The following is a 17,531-nucleotide window of genomic DNA, read 5'->3' as shown; positions in this document are numbered from 1 at the left end:
GGGCAGCTAAGGCCTGTTAGAATGTCTTTAACAATCCTCCAGGTGGTGTGGTCTCTTCTGCTGTGGAGAAATATGCTTCCAACAGTTAAATGTTCTTTATTATGATATTCAAAGTCATATTCTATTACTGTCAACACAATAAATACAAAATAACATTACTGGAGACAAAGTTATGCTAGTGTTGTGTCACACAAGCAAATAACTGCTCTTGTGAGTTGCTGCACATACAAGCTACTTCAAAGCTATATTCCATTAAGCAGCACAAGCCTCATTTGAGAGGCAAATGTCATTGAATCCATTGAATTATAGAAATTACTTTGGAGTTTAGAAGGTGCTGTAAAATCAACTGCTGGTTTTCCCTAAAAGTTTTATATTTCTTAGCTTGGAATTCAGCATCTTTAAAAAATATCAAAAAGACCCAAGAAACAGTGAGCACTACATAACTTTAAATATTCATTAATATTCACAGATTTTACCCTTTCTAGTTACCACAAAACTAAGTTAACAGCATTTCCTGGAATACAATGAATTACTAGCTGAATATTTAACTATGACTTTGATTTTAATATATGAATCTACACGACACTTCAGTGAGACGACAGCTCATTTCCAAACAGGGCTCACTTTTAAATTCTCTACCATACACTAACAGACTCACCATATGCATTGTCCTTTGAGAAATGTGTTAAGGCTAAGAATGCCTATTTTCTAAGTGAAGGTATGTGAGAATTACAAAAATTATTTTATGCATCCTACAGAGTGATTCTCAACCACTATTAGAATTTTTTTATTCTGTATTTACCAAGAAAAGTTAACTTTTCCATTATAAAGCTGGTATGCTAAAAACACTAAACAAAAGCATTTTATCAATCCTAATATAGTTTCATGGCAATGCAGCTAGGCAAATGCAAAGGCATTAAACCTGAACAAGTGCCCATTTATTTTATTTTTCAGCATAACCTTTTTCAGGAACCTTTTAATCAAATTCATTGGGATTTGGATCAGTTTCCATTCTAAGCTTTGCTACAAAGTAGGCATTTGATTTCATTCTCCTAAGACAAAAAGGCAAGTCCACACACACAAAAAAGGCAATGTTATTCTTGGATAAAAACAGTCTTCACTGAAAAAGATATTATTTATGAACATAATTTTGTGGCCTGTTTAACATGTTTCTGTTGAGCACTTTAGGTCATTTTAGGAAAACTATGTTTATTTCCCTATATATAAAATACAATATTAGTAACATGAAATAGAATCCTGACTACAATGATGAAATGGGCAGATTTTCATTACATTTCAACAAAACATTGTAGAGATATGCAAACAATTTATGTTTTCAAGAAAATAAGAAATGATGAAGTCAAGTTCCATTAATTTTCAAGCAGAAGAGCTTTATGTTCATGTATTTCCACTCTAAATAAAACCAACCCTTCATTCATTTAATGGATAATCTCTGCCTTATTTACAGAGGCTGAACTTTATCAGGCTGCTCTTATTAACTTCTCGATGTATTGGTGGACAAATAAGGTGCAGATAACTCGTAAATCCATAGAGTTTAGTGAAAGCAGTCCTCTATTTCAACCATAATTAATGTACATATATATCGCACTGTGAAAGAAACATCATTCATAAACAACACAAGTTTACTTGAAGTGTTCCCAGGAACACTAATCATGCTTTTATAATCCAATCTAATTGTCAAAACTACAAAAGACTTTGTAACCCCCTCCCCGAGAAACCCCAGGAATTATTTTAATTACTGCACTGTAACTTTTTTATGAGGTTTGTCATTATTAGAGGCTATATTTTTAAATGTGCATGAAGTCTGGGTATGAAATTATATGGACATAAGGAACCATGATACATTGCCAAAAAAAATTACTGGAAAGCAATTTATATATGGACATTTCCCATATTTCATACACACTATGCACATTTAAAAAAAATAGAAATTGCTGGGTTCTGCATCCTACACATTATTTAGCACTGCATAGATCCAGAGTAGTGACATACAAATATATGTGCTAAATGTTTTTTCTTTAGCTGTACCTGTAAAACATCTGCTATGTAAAAAACATGGTTTACTGCAATTACAGCAATGTGACTACTATATGAAGCCTAAAGCAAAAAGTACGATGTTTTAAAGTATGCATTTTACACTTCAAAACAATGCAATACTAATTGTCATATTGTATAGCAAGTAACTCTGATTTGAACACAATATCATATCACTTTTAAAAAGTGATAACAACGCTTATGTATATTCTAAAAGAGGGACTCTGAATGCAGCCTACATCTTCATATTTAGAAAGAAAAAGTGTATCTTTTTTTTAAAAGAAGCAAGCACCATTCAGTATTATTTCATATGAAAACAAAAAAAAAAAAAACTCAAAATGATAAAAATAATGCTTTCCAAAGTTTATTTTCAAGGATAATTTCCAATTTCCACTATAAATGCAAACATTAATTCTGAAAAATGAACATTAATTCAAAACCAATCAACTTCGATCTAAAGATTAGAAACACGTAAGACACAGGAATCCCTATAGTACTTGTAGACATTTTTGCCTGTTCAACTTTTCACCTGCCTATAAAAAATTAGGGTTATTTGAAAGATCTTTGAGATCAGATCTACAACATAGCTCTTACAAATCATGCATTCAATAAACCCCAGTGTGACACACAAGACATTATAAGGAATAATAATGAAAAAATATTACATGATGTCTACATAAATTTATTGGTAGGAAATTAGACAAACCAGTTGAAAGAGAAGCATGAAAGTGAGATTTCTTTAGTCATTATAGAAAAATATGAGTCAAAAGTTCAGCAGAACAAAATAAGTATGCCTTAGGGTAAAACATAAAAGGAAAAAGCAAGGAACTTTCAGTGCAGATAAACAAGCATGTGTTCAGGAATCAAAATACCTCTCAAAAAATCTCGCCTGAAAAAAATGCCACTAAGTTTGTCGAGAGAAAAAATATTTGCAAATATGTAAGGTTACTATTGACAGTCAAACTAATATTCAGTAATCAGTAATATGAAGTCTGACAGATACTTCAAGGTAAAGGAAAAAGATGTGCCAGTTCATAGCAAATCAGTTCAAGTTTGGATGTGAACTGAAGTGTGATATTTAAGAGACAGAAAGACACCATAAAATATCTTCTATAGTATTTCCTCAGCTCACAGAAAAGCACGATGACTGCTAGCCAGATACAGTCTAGTATTTGACTTCTGATATACCTATACACCTACTGCATAAATACCACCTGACTTTTTAACTGAATTTAACCTGCAATTGCTTCTGAGAAAGAGCAAGACTCTGGTCAAACTACAGTGAACAGCAAAGACCTACTGGCAGAGAATGCAGTACAAATGAAGAAATTCATGGGTTCTTATGGAAATCAAGTGATGCTAAAGGCCAAAGGCTTCAGTAGGATAACCTTCAAAAAGGTCAAAATGGCTTCTGAACTCAGGTGAACTCTCACTGTGATAATGTTAACATCACACAGCAACTGTATGTGCTCCAGCCCATGACTTCAGTGGTTGAGACTTTCCTGACAACTGCTCTTTCCTGGTATCAGCAGTAGAATATGCAGTACTAGTAATCAATATAAACCAGTAATATATCTGCTTTGAACCTTTTTTCATTTCTGAAATGTATATCTGAGGGAGAATAGAGTGACTTGTGAACATCTGAATTTTCTGTAGGAATGTTTAATGAATTATATTACAGAAAAACACAGAAAAGTCATACCAAAAGAACAAGGCTACATTGTGAGCTCCTTTCTACTTAGTCAAAAAAATCCCTTTCACAAAATTCTACTACAAAATCAGTGCCAAATGCCATAAACAGAAATGAATAATGTCTTGAAAGTGCATCCAAATCTTTAAATTAAACTTCTTGCACACACATTTTCTCTGATGACAATGTATAAAATGCCATCTGTCTTTTGCCACAGTGGGAAACAGTAGTTCCCTAATATTTATAATTTCATAAGTATGTCAAGAACAATTAGGGCTCTACTGTGCCCACAGAGGAAGCAAAGGAAATATTTTGAGGAAGACAGGAGACACCATAACAAACAAATCACTGCAATGAACAAGAAACACCTATTACCTACTCAGTAAAAATGTCAGAATGGTCCTTTGCTGGTTGGTTAGGCAAACCTACCCTGTAATTGAATGCATGAGAATGAGGGAATGTCCAAGTGTCTGGGGGGTAAATTAAAAGGCAGAATTCTATGTGGGCTATTTATTTTGCAGCTGCTAAAGGAATAAAAGTCATTTGCAAGTTCCAGCAGCAAACTACTGAGTGGACAAGACAATCTAGGATACAAGAGAAATTCATCCATGAAAAAACAATGAGGTGAACTTTAGAACTACCTAATTACAAATAGTCTTCAGGAACAACTTAGTTATAGCTTCAAAGGCAGACAACAGCAGCAGTAAGTGGTGTGAAATTGTCTGGTTATGAAAGTATGACACTACTTGTAATTGAATGATAATGCTGGAGGGGGAGCCTGATAGCAAAATGAAAAATTAAATTAGATTGGATGGAGAAATTTATTTTATTTTCAACTGTTGGAAATTAACATGCTTTCTGCCATCTTAAAACCATAATTTTTACTCAACCTAATGGTTAAATTGGTATTTCTGAACTGCTCAGTTTTCAGAAACTTGCAAGAAATAAATACATAAACCCTTCGCTCTGGATTTGTATATCTATTTATACTATATCTTAACTGTTGTGTTGCCCTACCAGGTTCTGAGAATGTATATGCAATTCTTTTCTCTGCTTGAGGGACTGAACTTACACCTTGAAGGAAATTGTTCTTACCCCTAAGCAATAGGATATTCTAAGTAATTGCTCTTAAACAATCTAGTTGATGTTACTGTAATCTGAATCTGTCATCATAATAATTATATTCATGTAATAGATTGAAGTAACTATTCAGAGAGAAAAAGAACAACACACTCTAGATGTTCAAAAACCCCATGTATTTAATTAAATTCCACTTCTTATGAAGTGTTCCAAATATTAAAGTTTGACTTTTTTTCTGGTTCAGTGCATACTTGCCCAGGTCATAGCAATTGAAACAGCATGAATAGAAGAGACTTTCCTCTAGGGACCTTACCCTCTGTCCTCTCTTCACTCCATTATCTTCCCCCCTAGACGTGCTTATATGACTGTTAGAGACTGATAAATGTTAGTGTTCTTTTTCATGACAATTATGTGCTCTCTGTGCATTTATAATTCAGTACTTGCTAAGGGGAAAAATAAGAATTGTTTGCAAGCATGACAAAGTAGAAAAGGCAAAAGGATGACCTAGATAAAGAGCAAGGGCACTGGCTTGTAAAGGAAAATACTTCTCTGTTCCTAGCTCTTTTATTATTTTGTTTCAAAAATGCTATTTTTTATAAGGGTTTACACTTGGACCTACCACGTTAGCCCTATCGCTGAAGAGAGGATTAGATGGTGAAGAAATTCGAGTGTGATTCTGCTGCACAGATTCTGCTGTGTTTCAATGCACACCTGTCATTTCACAGATGAACTTAAAAGGGATGGGCAGAAGTCCAGAGTGCATGAAGCCATTTAACCATGACAAATATACCCATTATTTTTGCTCAAGATTTTTTCTCCCCTAGACTATTTTTTTATTAAATGGGCTACTAATTGATAAAACTCCATAGATACACAAATATTTGAGGTCTGCCAGACATAATAGAATGAATGTGTTTCTCAATAATATAGTTATAGTTTATATAGACTATCAGAATAAGTAAAATTCATTTCACAGATATTTTTAATTAGGTAAGAAATTTTAATCTATTTATAAACTAATGCAATCCTACATGCTACAACCAAAACCATACAGATGTACAGGTTTACAAATGCAGTGACTTATTTGTGGGTAGGTCAGATGCACCATTACTAGCCTTCTCAGCATAGCAATCTTAAAACACCTGCTGCATGGAGAACGATGTAACCTAAAGTTCACCGGCAGCATTACATTGTGAGCAATTACAGGCTGCTTTTGTTATTATTTTTAAATGGGCTACCACACTTTGCACAGATTTTTAATTGCACACATACCATGCCCCACAAAATTCCATGTGGGCCATAGGTCCTTGAAGCATTGCTACATCTGAATTGTTTCAGAACAACAGGTTAGTTTATTAGGGGAATCAAGCAAGTCTCAAAAGAGCACAGGAAAATGCTTTAACACTTAGCAGACTGCAGTAGGACACCTACTGAGAAAGCTAACAATTGAACATTCTTTTTGGCAGAGGAAAAAAACATAAAACAGCCTAATCCTTAATGTTTTGCATACGCTAAACTATCCCCAAAAGCACGTATGCACTAGCATAAGCATAGCTGCAAATGTTAAAACGGTATCTAAAAACAAGAAAGCTTTTTTGGTATTTTACATTTTCAAATATGCATGCAGTTTACACAGAGATAATTTTCTTTGGATTTTTTTCTGTATCTTTTTTTTCCTGATGAGAGTGACTCAATTAGAACAAACTAATCTGATGGTGGAGTACAATATACTGCATATTGAATATACAGTGTGCAGATTAGACTGAAAAATAGCTTAATGACACAATCAAAATTTATGAGGTAGATAACTTTTAAGGATATTCCTGTTGGGTAGTAATTCCAGAAATAAATATACATGTGAGATATATCAATTATACCTTTAATATTTTAAAGGTATATTAATCATGTTACTGCATTAATACTTAATAAATCCTAATATTTACCATTGTATACTCAGCTCTTACAATCTTTTAAAAAATTATCATGAAAAAATGCAAAGTCTTATTTTAAAGTGTTGCCATCCTGAGTACTGTTTTCCTCTTTATCACCTTTAACAGTTGCTAGCCCAAAGAAATTATTTCAATATCTTCCATACGTGAATACCCCGGTGTGTTACCTCAAATGCTCAGCTTTCAGGGATTGATTTCAGGTCTGAAAGTCTGGAAGGATCACATATGCAAGAATCATTACTTTTCAAAGGTGTCAGTTCCTCAGTGAACACACTTGAAAACAGGGTTTTTAAAAGACCACAAGAAAGACACTTAACTGCCAGAAACATACTATGAGAACTACAGCAACAATGTAGACTAGAAAATGTCAACAGTCATTGAAGGCCTGGCTGAATCAGAAATTAGCTTTAAAAAGATAATTAAAAAACAGGCTTTGCCAAAATGAATGTCTTGCCTAACCCTTGGGGCTATGCTTTTTCATTATGGCTTATTCACAAGTAGTGTATCTTTTCGATGTTACTCCTTTCAAGTATAAAGAAATCAAAAAACTTGGCAATGGTATAAAAATGTAAATGCATTCCATAAGACAAACACAGTGGGAAGTATAATCTTTTGATAAAGGCAATGCTCAGGGCAGCCAGAATAAGACAACAGCACATGCAAAATTCCCCTGTGTTCTGCAAACAAATATTCTGCATCTGTAGTGCTCAGCTCTGTGAGACATCACCACTGGCAGGAACATTAAAAGCTCTTGCTTAAATGCCAGCTCTGTGTTAAGCCTTGCTGTTGGAGAAAGGGATTGTGGAAGAACAGAGGGGGATTTGCAGTTGCAGCGCAAATCTCAGCCACTGCAGCAACTTCTCACTCTTGACTCCTCTTTACAGGGGAGCTGTTAGAACAGATACCTGAGGAGGGCAGAGCTGGTCTAGCAGAAGCTGAGCCAAACATCCTCCCCATTGCACACATGCTATACAGCAAAGAGTGCAAAACAGGGGTAATAGTGCAAGGACAGTTCAGTTTAAGAAGTTACCACAAGCTCCATAGTAGAGTAGAAAAATTTCCTCTACTTTGAAAGGGAATTTTGACAATTCAGCAGACTGTGAAGCAAATATCTATTAATGACTAATACCAATTTATGATTTTAGCACTTCGCATATAGAAATATCTAAAATTAAATCTTACATGGAAGACCAGCTGCATCCTACTTTCAGTCTTAGCAACCACTTAGTCTTGTTTCACTTTTGGCTCCCACAAGGAAAAAACCCTAGAACCTCTTCTCTCAAAAGACAGCAATATGCTTTGGAAAGAACTAAAAACCCACATCAGTTTAGAAAGGGGCAAGCCCCTGTCACTACATCTGCACTGCAGATGTAGTTCTGGTTTGTTTTCTTTTTCTTCCCCTGGTATAAGGCAGCATAAACAGGATTTGTCATAAGGATTGCTGTATCAGTGATTTTCACTGCAAGCACTAAACGTGTTTTTTCTTAGCTACATCTGAAGGAGAAAGAGATCATAAACAAATTATGCATTTTGGAAGAGCATAATAACCTATTTTGATAGAAGTTATGAAAATAATATATGAAAACTATTTTAGAAATTATCATCTTTTACAGTAATACCTACAACGTCATTTGGAGGAAAAAAATAGAGATTAAATACATGTATAAATTAGATGTATATTGAACGTCTGTATCTTAAGATGATATTGAATGTTAAGGTGTGTATAACAAGGTAATTGTTTCTAGTATGTTTAAAAGGAATAATTTCCACTGAGTGACAGCAAGACAAAAATGTCTGCTGGACATATGTTTATCATTAGAAATCTTTTTCTAACCTTATTCAGCTATGGACAACCTCACACTTCTTTTGGCTGCTACCAAATCTGGGTTGTATATTAATTTCCACTACACCAGAAATTTACTATTTTCTGTTAGCGCCAGTTGGTAGCAGGTATCCTTGGGGATATCTTCCATGTGTGATATCTTTGGTCTAATGCAAGTGGTTTGCACTCTACTAGTGGTGTGCACCTTGCAATTAAGAAAAACCAGAAATATACATCAGTCATTCTACTCTGAAAAGCCATAGAATAATTATCTTTTATTAAAAACTACAGTAATAATATAGATGTAAAAGAAAACTGTGTAGGATAAAGATAAGACTTAGTTCTCCATCGAAGTCAGTTCAGAATAGACTAGTACTATTATATAAATTATATCACACCTTGTTACATTTCACTTCTATTTAGGTATTTCCAGCAGATACTTTCCCCAGCTGTAAAAGTTATAGATGTCTAGCACAAATGAATGGCTCTGACAGACAACAGTATTTTGTGAAATGACCAGAAACCGTTGGTTGTTTTAAAGGTGAGATGGAAGCTTGCTGTTCCTAATCACTCACCAACATATTTGAAAAACACACTACAAATTCATAAGTAGATCTGTCAGTCTCACATTGTTAACGGGGAATCAAACTAAGTTAAAGGCTTATCAATAATAATAGCAAACAGTGAACTTGATTTTCTATCTAAGAACAATGCCCTCAATATAAAGCTGGGGCTGTTCGGCCTGGAAAAGAGAAGGCTGCATGGAGACCTCATGGCAGCCTTCCAGTATCTGAAGGGGGGCTATAGGGATGCTGGGGACGGACTATTCATTAGGGACTGTAGTGACTGGACAAGGGGTAACCAGTTAAAAATTAAACAGGGGAAGTTTAGATTGGATATAAGGAAGAAATTCTTTACTGTGAGGGTGGTGAGGCACTGGAATCAGTTGCCCAGGGAGGCTGTGAATGCTCCATCCCTGGCAGTGCTCAAGGCCAGGTTGGACAGAGCCTTGGGTGACATGGTTTAGTGTGAGGTGACACTGCCCGAGGCAGGGGGGGTTGGAACTAGATGATCTTAAGGTCCTTTCCAACCCTAAATATTCTATGATTCTAATTCATATCAGTGATAGGGACAGTTCTAAGAAATCCACTCACTTAACCTCCTATTTTCTTACTTAACCTTTTATTTTTAGTTACTTTCAATTACAGCCTCTACCAGTTTCAGACTGATGATTCCTAACTTTGCAAAGCCTATCTCATAACTAGAAGTGTCTAGTTTGGACAATAGAAGCATAACTGAATTTATTAACATTTTCAGGCTTTCAGTAGAGATTGAAGATTCAGTAGAGATATGTCACCCTAGATTTTTTTTTATATTCATTCCTCCTAACATCTTGAAATCTGCTAATTCTTATATCTACTTCTTTGCCTGCATCTATCACCTTAATTTAATCCTTGTTAAAATCCTTAAAATTCATTTTAAAACTAGATAAATTCTGTTAAAGTGAAAATACAGTTATAAAGAAAATGAAAAGATGTCGTGTTGCAAGCTCTTCTCCATTTCCTAAAATGCTAATAATGACTAAAACAACTTCTTTTTCAGGTTAAAAAGACGTTTCCTTGATAGGTTTTCATGCAAGAAATAGGCTTTATCCATGTTAACATAATAATGATGGATAATTTAAATACTGATTAGGAGAAAACTCCAGGAACAAACTTGCCAACAAAGTTTTCAAGCTGACAAGCAGGTATTCTTTATTGCGGCGCCAGGAGACACGGGGGATAGCTCGCCCTAACGTATGTCCCCATATTGCTACACAAGCCGTCCTTATATAGTCCCTGGGCATGTATACATATTCATGAGGTTACATATGGATTACACCATTTTCCAGAAAGTTCCCCACATGTGTATCAAATTGTGGTGGTCGCCTCTGAGGGTCATTTACTTCCTCCAACAATCTTCATTACTTCTGGCAGCCTTTGAAGCACGTGCAGCAGATGCTTATACCAGCTTAATTGGTTCTTTAGCACCAGAGACATAATAATCCTCCTGTCCATGTACTTATCAATTGGTTTACCTGTAGCCCACCCTGGACACCTGCCATTCCCAGATACTCCTTATCCCTGTGTCCTGTTCTTCTAGATTGTTTTTCTTAAAACTATGTGAACTATAACGATTTATCTTGTACAAGAATTCTCAGTATGTTCTCTAGCTGTACTCTACTTTTTTTTCTGTGTATCATGCAACTCAGTAATTTTCCATTGCTACTGTTACAAAGGCATCAAACCTAACATTACTTAAAACTGATTCTAAAGGTTTATATATTCCATTTCGTAATTTTGTGCGCCCCCCACCTTGTCTCAATACATTCCAAATTAGGTATTAAAAGCATAAAAAGCACAGTTAATTCCATAGTCAGAGCTTTACTTGCAAGTGTACAACAACAACAAAAAAAAAAGATTAATTAAAATAAAAAAAAAAACAAACAACAAAAAAACCCCAAACAAAATCCCTACCTTCGGGGTGCACATTTGTAACCACAAACATATTCCACAGGAACACTTAAAATTTCAAAAATTATGCAGAAACTAGGAGGTGACAATCTGAATGTAACTGGGCATTCTGGAATTTTCTCCTAGATTTAACCGTAATTGACCAAAGGACTGTCTATGACTGACAGTTAAAAGAAAGTTTTTTCTACAGTGCACTGAAGTGAAGCAATATGAATGTCAGAAACAGCCTGCTTTGACATCAGCATTAATATTATTAGATACTTTTAAAAGAAAGTATTTCATAAATGCTGCCCCTCTCCAACAAAAAGTGACTTTCAGTGATGTGACTATAAAAAAAAAATAAATCTGAGCTTAAAATTTCATTAAAATTCTTGAGAAATCATAAAACGATAAGTTTGACATATGCCTGAAAGAAACATTCGACTTAACACTGTTTGCAGGCATGTGACCTGGCATACTAAAGACACATTAAGTTTAAAAAGAAACTATGATATAAGTTTACACAAACTGACAATGAACTTATTTAACCACAGTAACAAACATACCCACGTTTGCTGCATCAACAGTTTGTGGTGTCTCTGCTGACAGTTTCTGAAGGGCCTGTTCACCATCTGTCTTCTCTGGTGAGCTGTTATGTCGAGACTGCTGTTGGTCTTCAACTTCAGCAACAAATGAAATTACACCTAAAACAAATAGATAGCAGGTGTTATATTAGGCAGGGCATTAGCTTCATAAAACACACTGCCAGACATGTATGAGTATTTCCTCACTTCAAAACTAATAAAAAATGAAATAAAACTTCCACTCCAGGTGTCAGCCATGCAAATATAATTTATGGTAATAAAATAATACATCCTGAGTCCAAGGAAATTAACTATTTTTTCTCCTAAAAGTGTTGTGTAACTACAATAAAAAAATATAACCATTATTATTACAACTCATGGGAACCAAGTCTGAGGAAAATGTTCAAGGTATATAAATATTAATGTAAGAGGACATATTTGATGGCACTAATAGCTAGTGGATTTTAGGATCACTAATTAATTTGATTTTATATCTCAATATATAATCTTATAATCTTGGTCTATTGCAGCACAACATTAGAGAGAAGCAAAGTGCAAGAGAAAGACTTCATTAATTTTAAGTACTATCCTAACTACTAATGTACTTGAAAGAAGTCAACAATTATATGAAAAAAATTGTTACATTTCTTTTTAAATTTAAGTAATTTTTCCTTATTGTTCTTGCTTCCAGTGACAATTTCAAAATACCGCGCTGTGCACACATGCATGTGAGAGAAAGGAACCGGACAAGAGTGTTCACAGTTTAAAAATTTTTATTTCATCAGTCAGTAGGAGGATGGTAAAACAAACATAACTTTTCTGGCTCTGCACAAAACATGCTCTTAAAAGCACCAAAGTAACTGACCAAAGAACTCTGAATAAATAATTTCTATGTGCAGCATATCTTGAAACACTTGAAAAATTCCAGATCTATAAATTACTAATCCTCAAGAATATTTCAAGAGCTAGTGGAAGAAATATGGAAACTGAAATACTACTTGAATTGCTAAACCACTTTGCTGATAATCCAACAATAGCACCATCAAGAAATCAGTGAAGAATTGCACTATAGTTGCTGACACTCAATTTTCCTTCTTTGTGGAAAACAAACTCAAACAAACAGAATTGATAAAAATGAGGCGAAAATACTGATCAGTAAAGGTAACTGGATTGATGTAATGTATTCAGATCTCCACAAGCCACTCAATTAAATCTGTCACACTTTAATAAAAAATAATGAGATTACTACAAATGGCATACATTTTTAAACTCAGTTTATCTGCTCAATCTTAAAATATTCATAACTTCTCTCTCATAAATAACAGAAAAAAAGGTGTATTAATATTATTAACGTAGGAAGTATTCCTAAGTAGACTGTTCTCATGGTTCAGGAATGAATGGTGCAATCCAATGACCACTACTGGAGATTAATATATTTATTCAAATTATGGACTACAAAAAATTCCAATAAAAAGGTGCTTAGCAGGCTGGAAAAAAAGGAGCTTTATACAATGAAGAGTAACAAAGAGTCCCTAGCACCCTATGAGGCAATTAAAAATATATTGGACAGGTGCAAAACCACTGCATCAAAAATGACAGATTTAAAATAACAAATAAGCATGTTTTCATTTTTTCATAAGGTTCTGCTGAGCTGCCTCCTATGTTACGAAAAGGCTTTCACCCAGGAAGTTTTAGGCTTTCTGCTGTGTATGCACTGCCATCCTATCGAACTCACTGTTGCTTACACTGTTCTCAGTAATACCAGCAGCATCTTATGTTACCTTATTGATACCGAAAAGCAACTGATAAATGATAATTTGATCATCCACAACAGTCTCCAATGTTTGGGGATCTTTTTCTTACATCTAGTTGCTCAGTTCTAACTTGTGTGCCATGTTATGTAACATGTCAAAGTATCATGGCTGACAACATCACAAAAATATAATTCCCACTGATTCAATCGGCCACACTATTATGCCACCATTAAGTATGTCAGAAAACACCTCTCCTCAGCTATCCTTTGGCATATATATAAAATATATAAAACATTAAACTTGTCAAAGCAACAATGCATGTGTTCCTAGAATGACACTGAAAATTAATAATTAAAAATTACACAACTGTGCAGGTTTTCTTTCTGTTGATACAACATTGCTTTAAATGTTTCTTGGTCAAAACCAAATTCTGAGGCTTTACTGTTCACTCTTTAAACATTTTTTACAACTTCAGTCTACATATTAATACTAAAGCCTTGTTTTATATTGTTTAAGAGAAGATGCAACCCTTTAAAAGAAGGCAAGCTGTTCTATTTCCCAATAAAATTTTAAATGCAACACATTAGACTGACTCATTGGCTATACAGAACAATACCACAACCCCAAATTCAATTAAAAAAGCAAGAAATATTCAACTTGTTCTTTTCTGTATAATTTTAATGGACTGTATGAAAGATCTGTTTTGTACACAATTATTTTCTGGTGCAGAGAGATGCTAAAGCCCAAAATATCACAATATTTTAACTGTAAACAAGAACAGAAAGCTATGCAGCCATGGAATTCATCACACAATATGAAAAGATATAGAAATGTTGAGCTTGTGGTTTAAATACACCAATATGACCTGAATAAGTATAGGTCTTGGGAGCAGGAGGAGGGTTTCTATGTTTACATCTTTTTTTCTGACCAATGAAATAGATGTATAGTTGCTGCCTCAGAAAAGCTCTACCAAAGAGATCAGGTTCTTCAGGAACCTGCTTGTAATGTTCCATGGGATATAGCCCTAGAAGGCAGGGGGGCCCAAGACTGTTGGTCGATATTCAAGGATCACCTGCTACAAGCTCAGGAGTGTTGCTTCCCAACTAGAAGGAAGTGCAGCAGGAGGGCCGGGAGACCTCCTTGGATGGATAAGGAGCTGCTGAGGAAACTTCGAGGGAAAAAAGAGGCTTATAAAAGTTGGAAGCAAGGACAGGCAGACGGGAAGAATACAGGAATGCTGTCCGGGAAGCTAGAGGGACTAGGTTAGGAAAGCCAAGGCCCAGTTAGAATTAAACTTGGCTAGGGATGTGAAAAGTAACAGGAAGGGATTCTACAATTACACTGCAAATAAAAGACAGACTAGGGAAAATGTGGGCCCTCTAAGGAAGCTACCAGGAGAACTGGCTACCCCGTATTAGGAGAAGGCTGAAGTTCAGAATGACTTCTTTGCCTTGGTCTTCACTGCAAATGCTCTGACCACACCAGTCAAGTCTTGGAAGGAAGACACAGGAACTGTGAGAATGAAGACCCTAGGCTCACTGTAGGAGAGGATCTGGTTTGAGACCATCTTAAGAACCTGAACGTGCACAACTCCATGGGACTGGATGACATCCATCCGCAGGTGCTGAAGGAGCTGGCAAATGAAGTTGCTAAGCCACTGTCCATCACATTTCATGTACATCACATCATGGCAGTCAGGTGAAGTTCCCGAACACTGGAAAAAGAGAAATATAACCCCCATTTTCAAGAAGGGGAAAATGGATGACCCGGGGAATTACAGACCAGTCAGTCTCACCTCTGTGCCTGGTAAAATCTTGGAGCACATTCTCCTGGAAGGCATGCTAAGGCACATGAAAAACAACAAGGTGATTGGTGACAGACAGCATGGCTTCACTAAGGGGAAATCCTGCCTGACCACAGGGGTGCTCTACAGGGGTAGAGCAGTTGACATCATCTACCTGGACTTGTGAAAAGCATTCGACACTGTCCTGCACGACATCTTTGTCTCTAAATTGGAGAGACATCAATTTGATGGATGGACCACTTGGTGGATAAAGAACTGGCTGGATGGCCACACACAAAGAGTTGTGGTCAATGGCTCAATGTCCAGTTGGAAAACAGGACCAAGTGGCGTCTCTCAGGGATCAGTGTTGGGACTGGTCTTGTTCAACGTCTTAGTTGGTGACATGGACAGTGGGATTGAGTGCACCCTCAGCAAGTTTGCCGATGACACCAAGCTGTGTGGTTTGGTTGATATGCTGGAGGGAAGGGATGCCATCCAGAGGGACCTTGACACGCTTGTAAGGTGGGCTGATGCCAACCTTATGAAGTCTAACAGCACAAGGTCTTACACCTGGGTCAGAGCAATCCCAGGCACAGCTAGCTACAGGCTGGGCAAAGAAGAGATTCAGAGCAGCCCTGAGGAGAAGGAAACGGGGGTGTTGGTTGATGAGAAACTCAACATGAGGCAGCCAAAAAGCCAACCATATCCTGGGCTGCAGCAAAAGGAGCGTGACCAGCAGGTGGAAGGGGGTGATCCTGCCCCTCTACTCTGCTCTTGTGAGACCTCACCTGGAGTATTGTGTGCAGTTCTGGTGTCCTTAACATAAAAAGGACATGGAACTGCTGGAACAAGTCCAGAGGAGGGCCACGAGGATGATCAGGGGACTGGAGCACTTCCCGCATAAAGACAGGCTGAGAAAGTTGGGGCTGTTCAGCCTGGAGAAGAGAAGACTGGGTCGAGACCTCATAGCAGCCTTCCAGTATCTGAAGGGGGCCTATAAGGATGCTGGGGATGGATTATTCATTAGGGACTGTAGTGACTGGACAAGGGGTAACAAGTCAAAACTTAAGCAAGGGAAGTTAAGATTGGATATAAAGAAGAAGTTCTTTTCTGTTACTGTAAGGGTGGTGAGGCACTGGAGTGGGTTGCCCAGGGAGGTTGTGAATGCTCCATCCCTGGCAGTGTTCAAGGCCAGGTTGGATGAAGTCTTGTGTTGGATGGTTTAGTGATAGGTGTCCCTGCCCATGGCAGGGGGGTTGGAACTAGATGATCTTGAGGTCCTTTCCAACCCTAACAATTCTATGATTCTATGATTCTATAAATTAAATATATGACTTCAATTCCTGCAAGCTATAGCTTTAGCCAATTTTAAGTCTGGCATTTTTTCTACTGACAAAAAGTAGATTTACTTTATAATCTCTATTTTGAGTGGGAAAACCTCTACAAAGATAAATGTAAATTCTAAACTTTCTGCGTATCCTACTGCTTGTTGCCATACTGGATCTAAATTAATTGTTCCCTGCTTTAATGAAAAGGAATTAGAATAATCGCTAAGACTCATACATAGGAGAAATGAGCAAGGGGCAAATCCTGCTGTCAACTACTATTTGTATATGGGTTTATAACATTTAATAAAAAGGAGAATTTTTTTACTTATAATTCTCACTGTCTGTCCTTAGTATGACAATGAAACCATGATATGAAAGCACACAGAAGTATGCAACTGCACTAGGATACGCTAGATGGAAAGGGTATGCTGTGGACCATCTTGCCAGGCAATGCCATGAATATATGAATAGAGAAGCCCTCCTTCAGTGAACTCCAGTGACCCAGCAGGGGAGGTATGCCAGAGCAGTTCATGAAAATCAAGCAACCAGAAGATCCTTCTAAGCTTTGCCTTTATTACAGGTGAATTAGATTCAATTTGTTATGGTGTTGCACTTGAAAAGTGCTTACAGCAAAGGTATGGACAGGTCCTGGAAAGCAATGGCTACAAAAAACTAGGTATTCCTCCCACATATGATTTTATGATTCCATTGAAATTAGAGCAATAAGTAGAATTTGCAGAATTCTGTCAAAGAAAGAAACAGAACTTTTTGTTCGGTTTTTTGTGTTGCTTTTTTTAAATCAGATTTCACAGAACTGTTAAACAGAAAAGAACTCTTAAGCAAACAAGTTTAATCAACTCATCTGCAGGCCAGAATGTATTGGCATAATCTTCACCATCTCAATAAAACTGGCCTACAGCTACAGTCTGACAGGCCATGGCATGTAATATACTGCCTTTTTTCCTCAATGTAAGGAAAAGTTCCAAGTAGCACA

At 36.3% G+C, this 17,531-nt stretch overlaps 1 protein-coding gene across 1 annotated transcript in view; it reads right to left on the bottom strand.

Annotated features, from left to right (window-relative positions):
• CFAP47 (cilia and flagella associated protein 47) overlaps positions 1–17,531 on the bottom strand; it is a 302,627-nt gene that overhangs the window by 108,894 nt on the left and 176,202 nt on the right. The window contains exon 50 of the mRNA XM_065677208.1: positions 11,655–11,792. Coding sequence (XP_065533280.1) covers positions 11,655–11,792 — 138 coding nt within the window. The remainder of the gene's footprint in view (positions 1–11,654; positions 11,793–17,531) is intronic.

This window comes from Lathamus discolor, chromosome 4, assembly GCF_037157495.1.
Source record: "Lathamus discolor isolate bLatDis1 chromosome 4, bLatDis1.hap1, whole genome shotgun sequence".
Classification (NCBI taxonomy): Eukaryota; Metazoa; Chordata; class Aves; order Psittaciformes; family Psittacidae; genus Lathamus; species Lathamus discolor.
The sequence above is the reverse complement of the archived record's forward strand: the minus strand, read 5'-3'. Positions and strand labels throughout refer to the sequence as shown.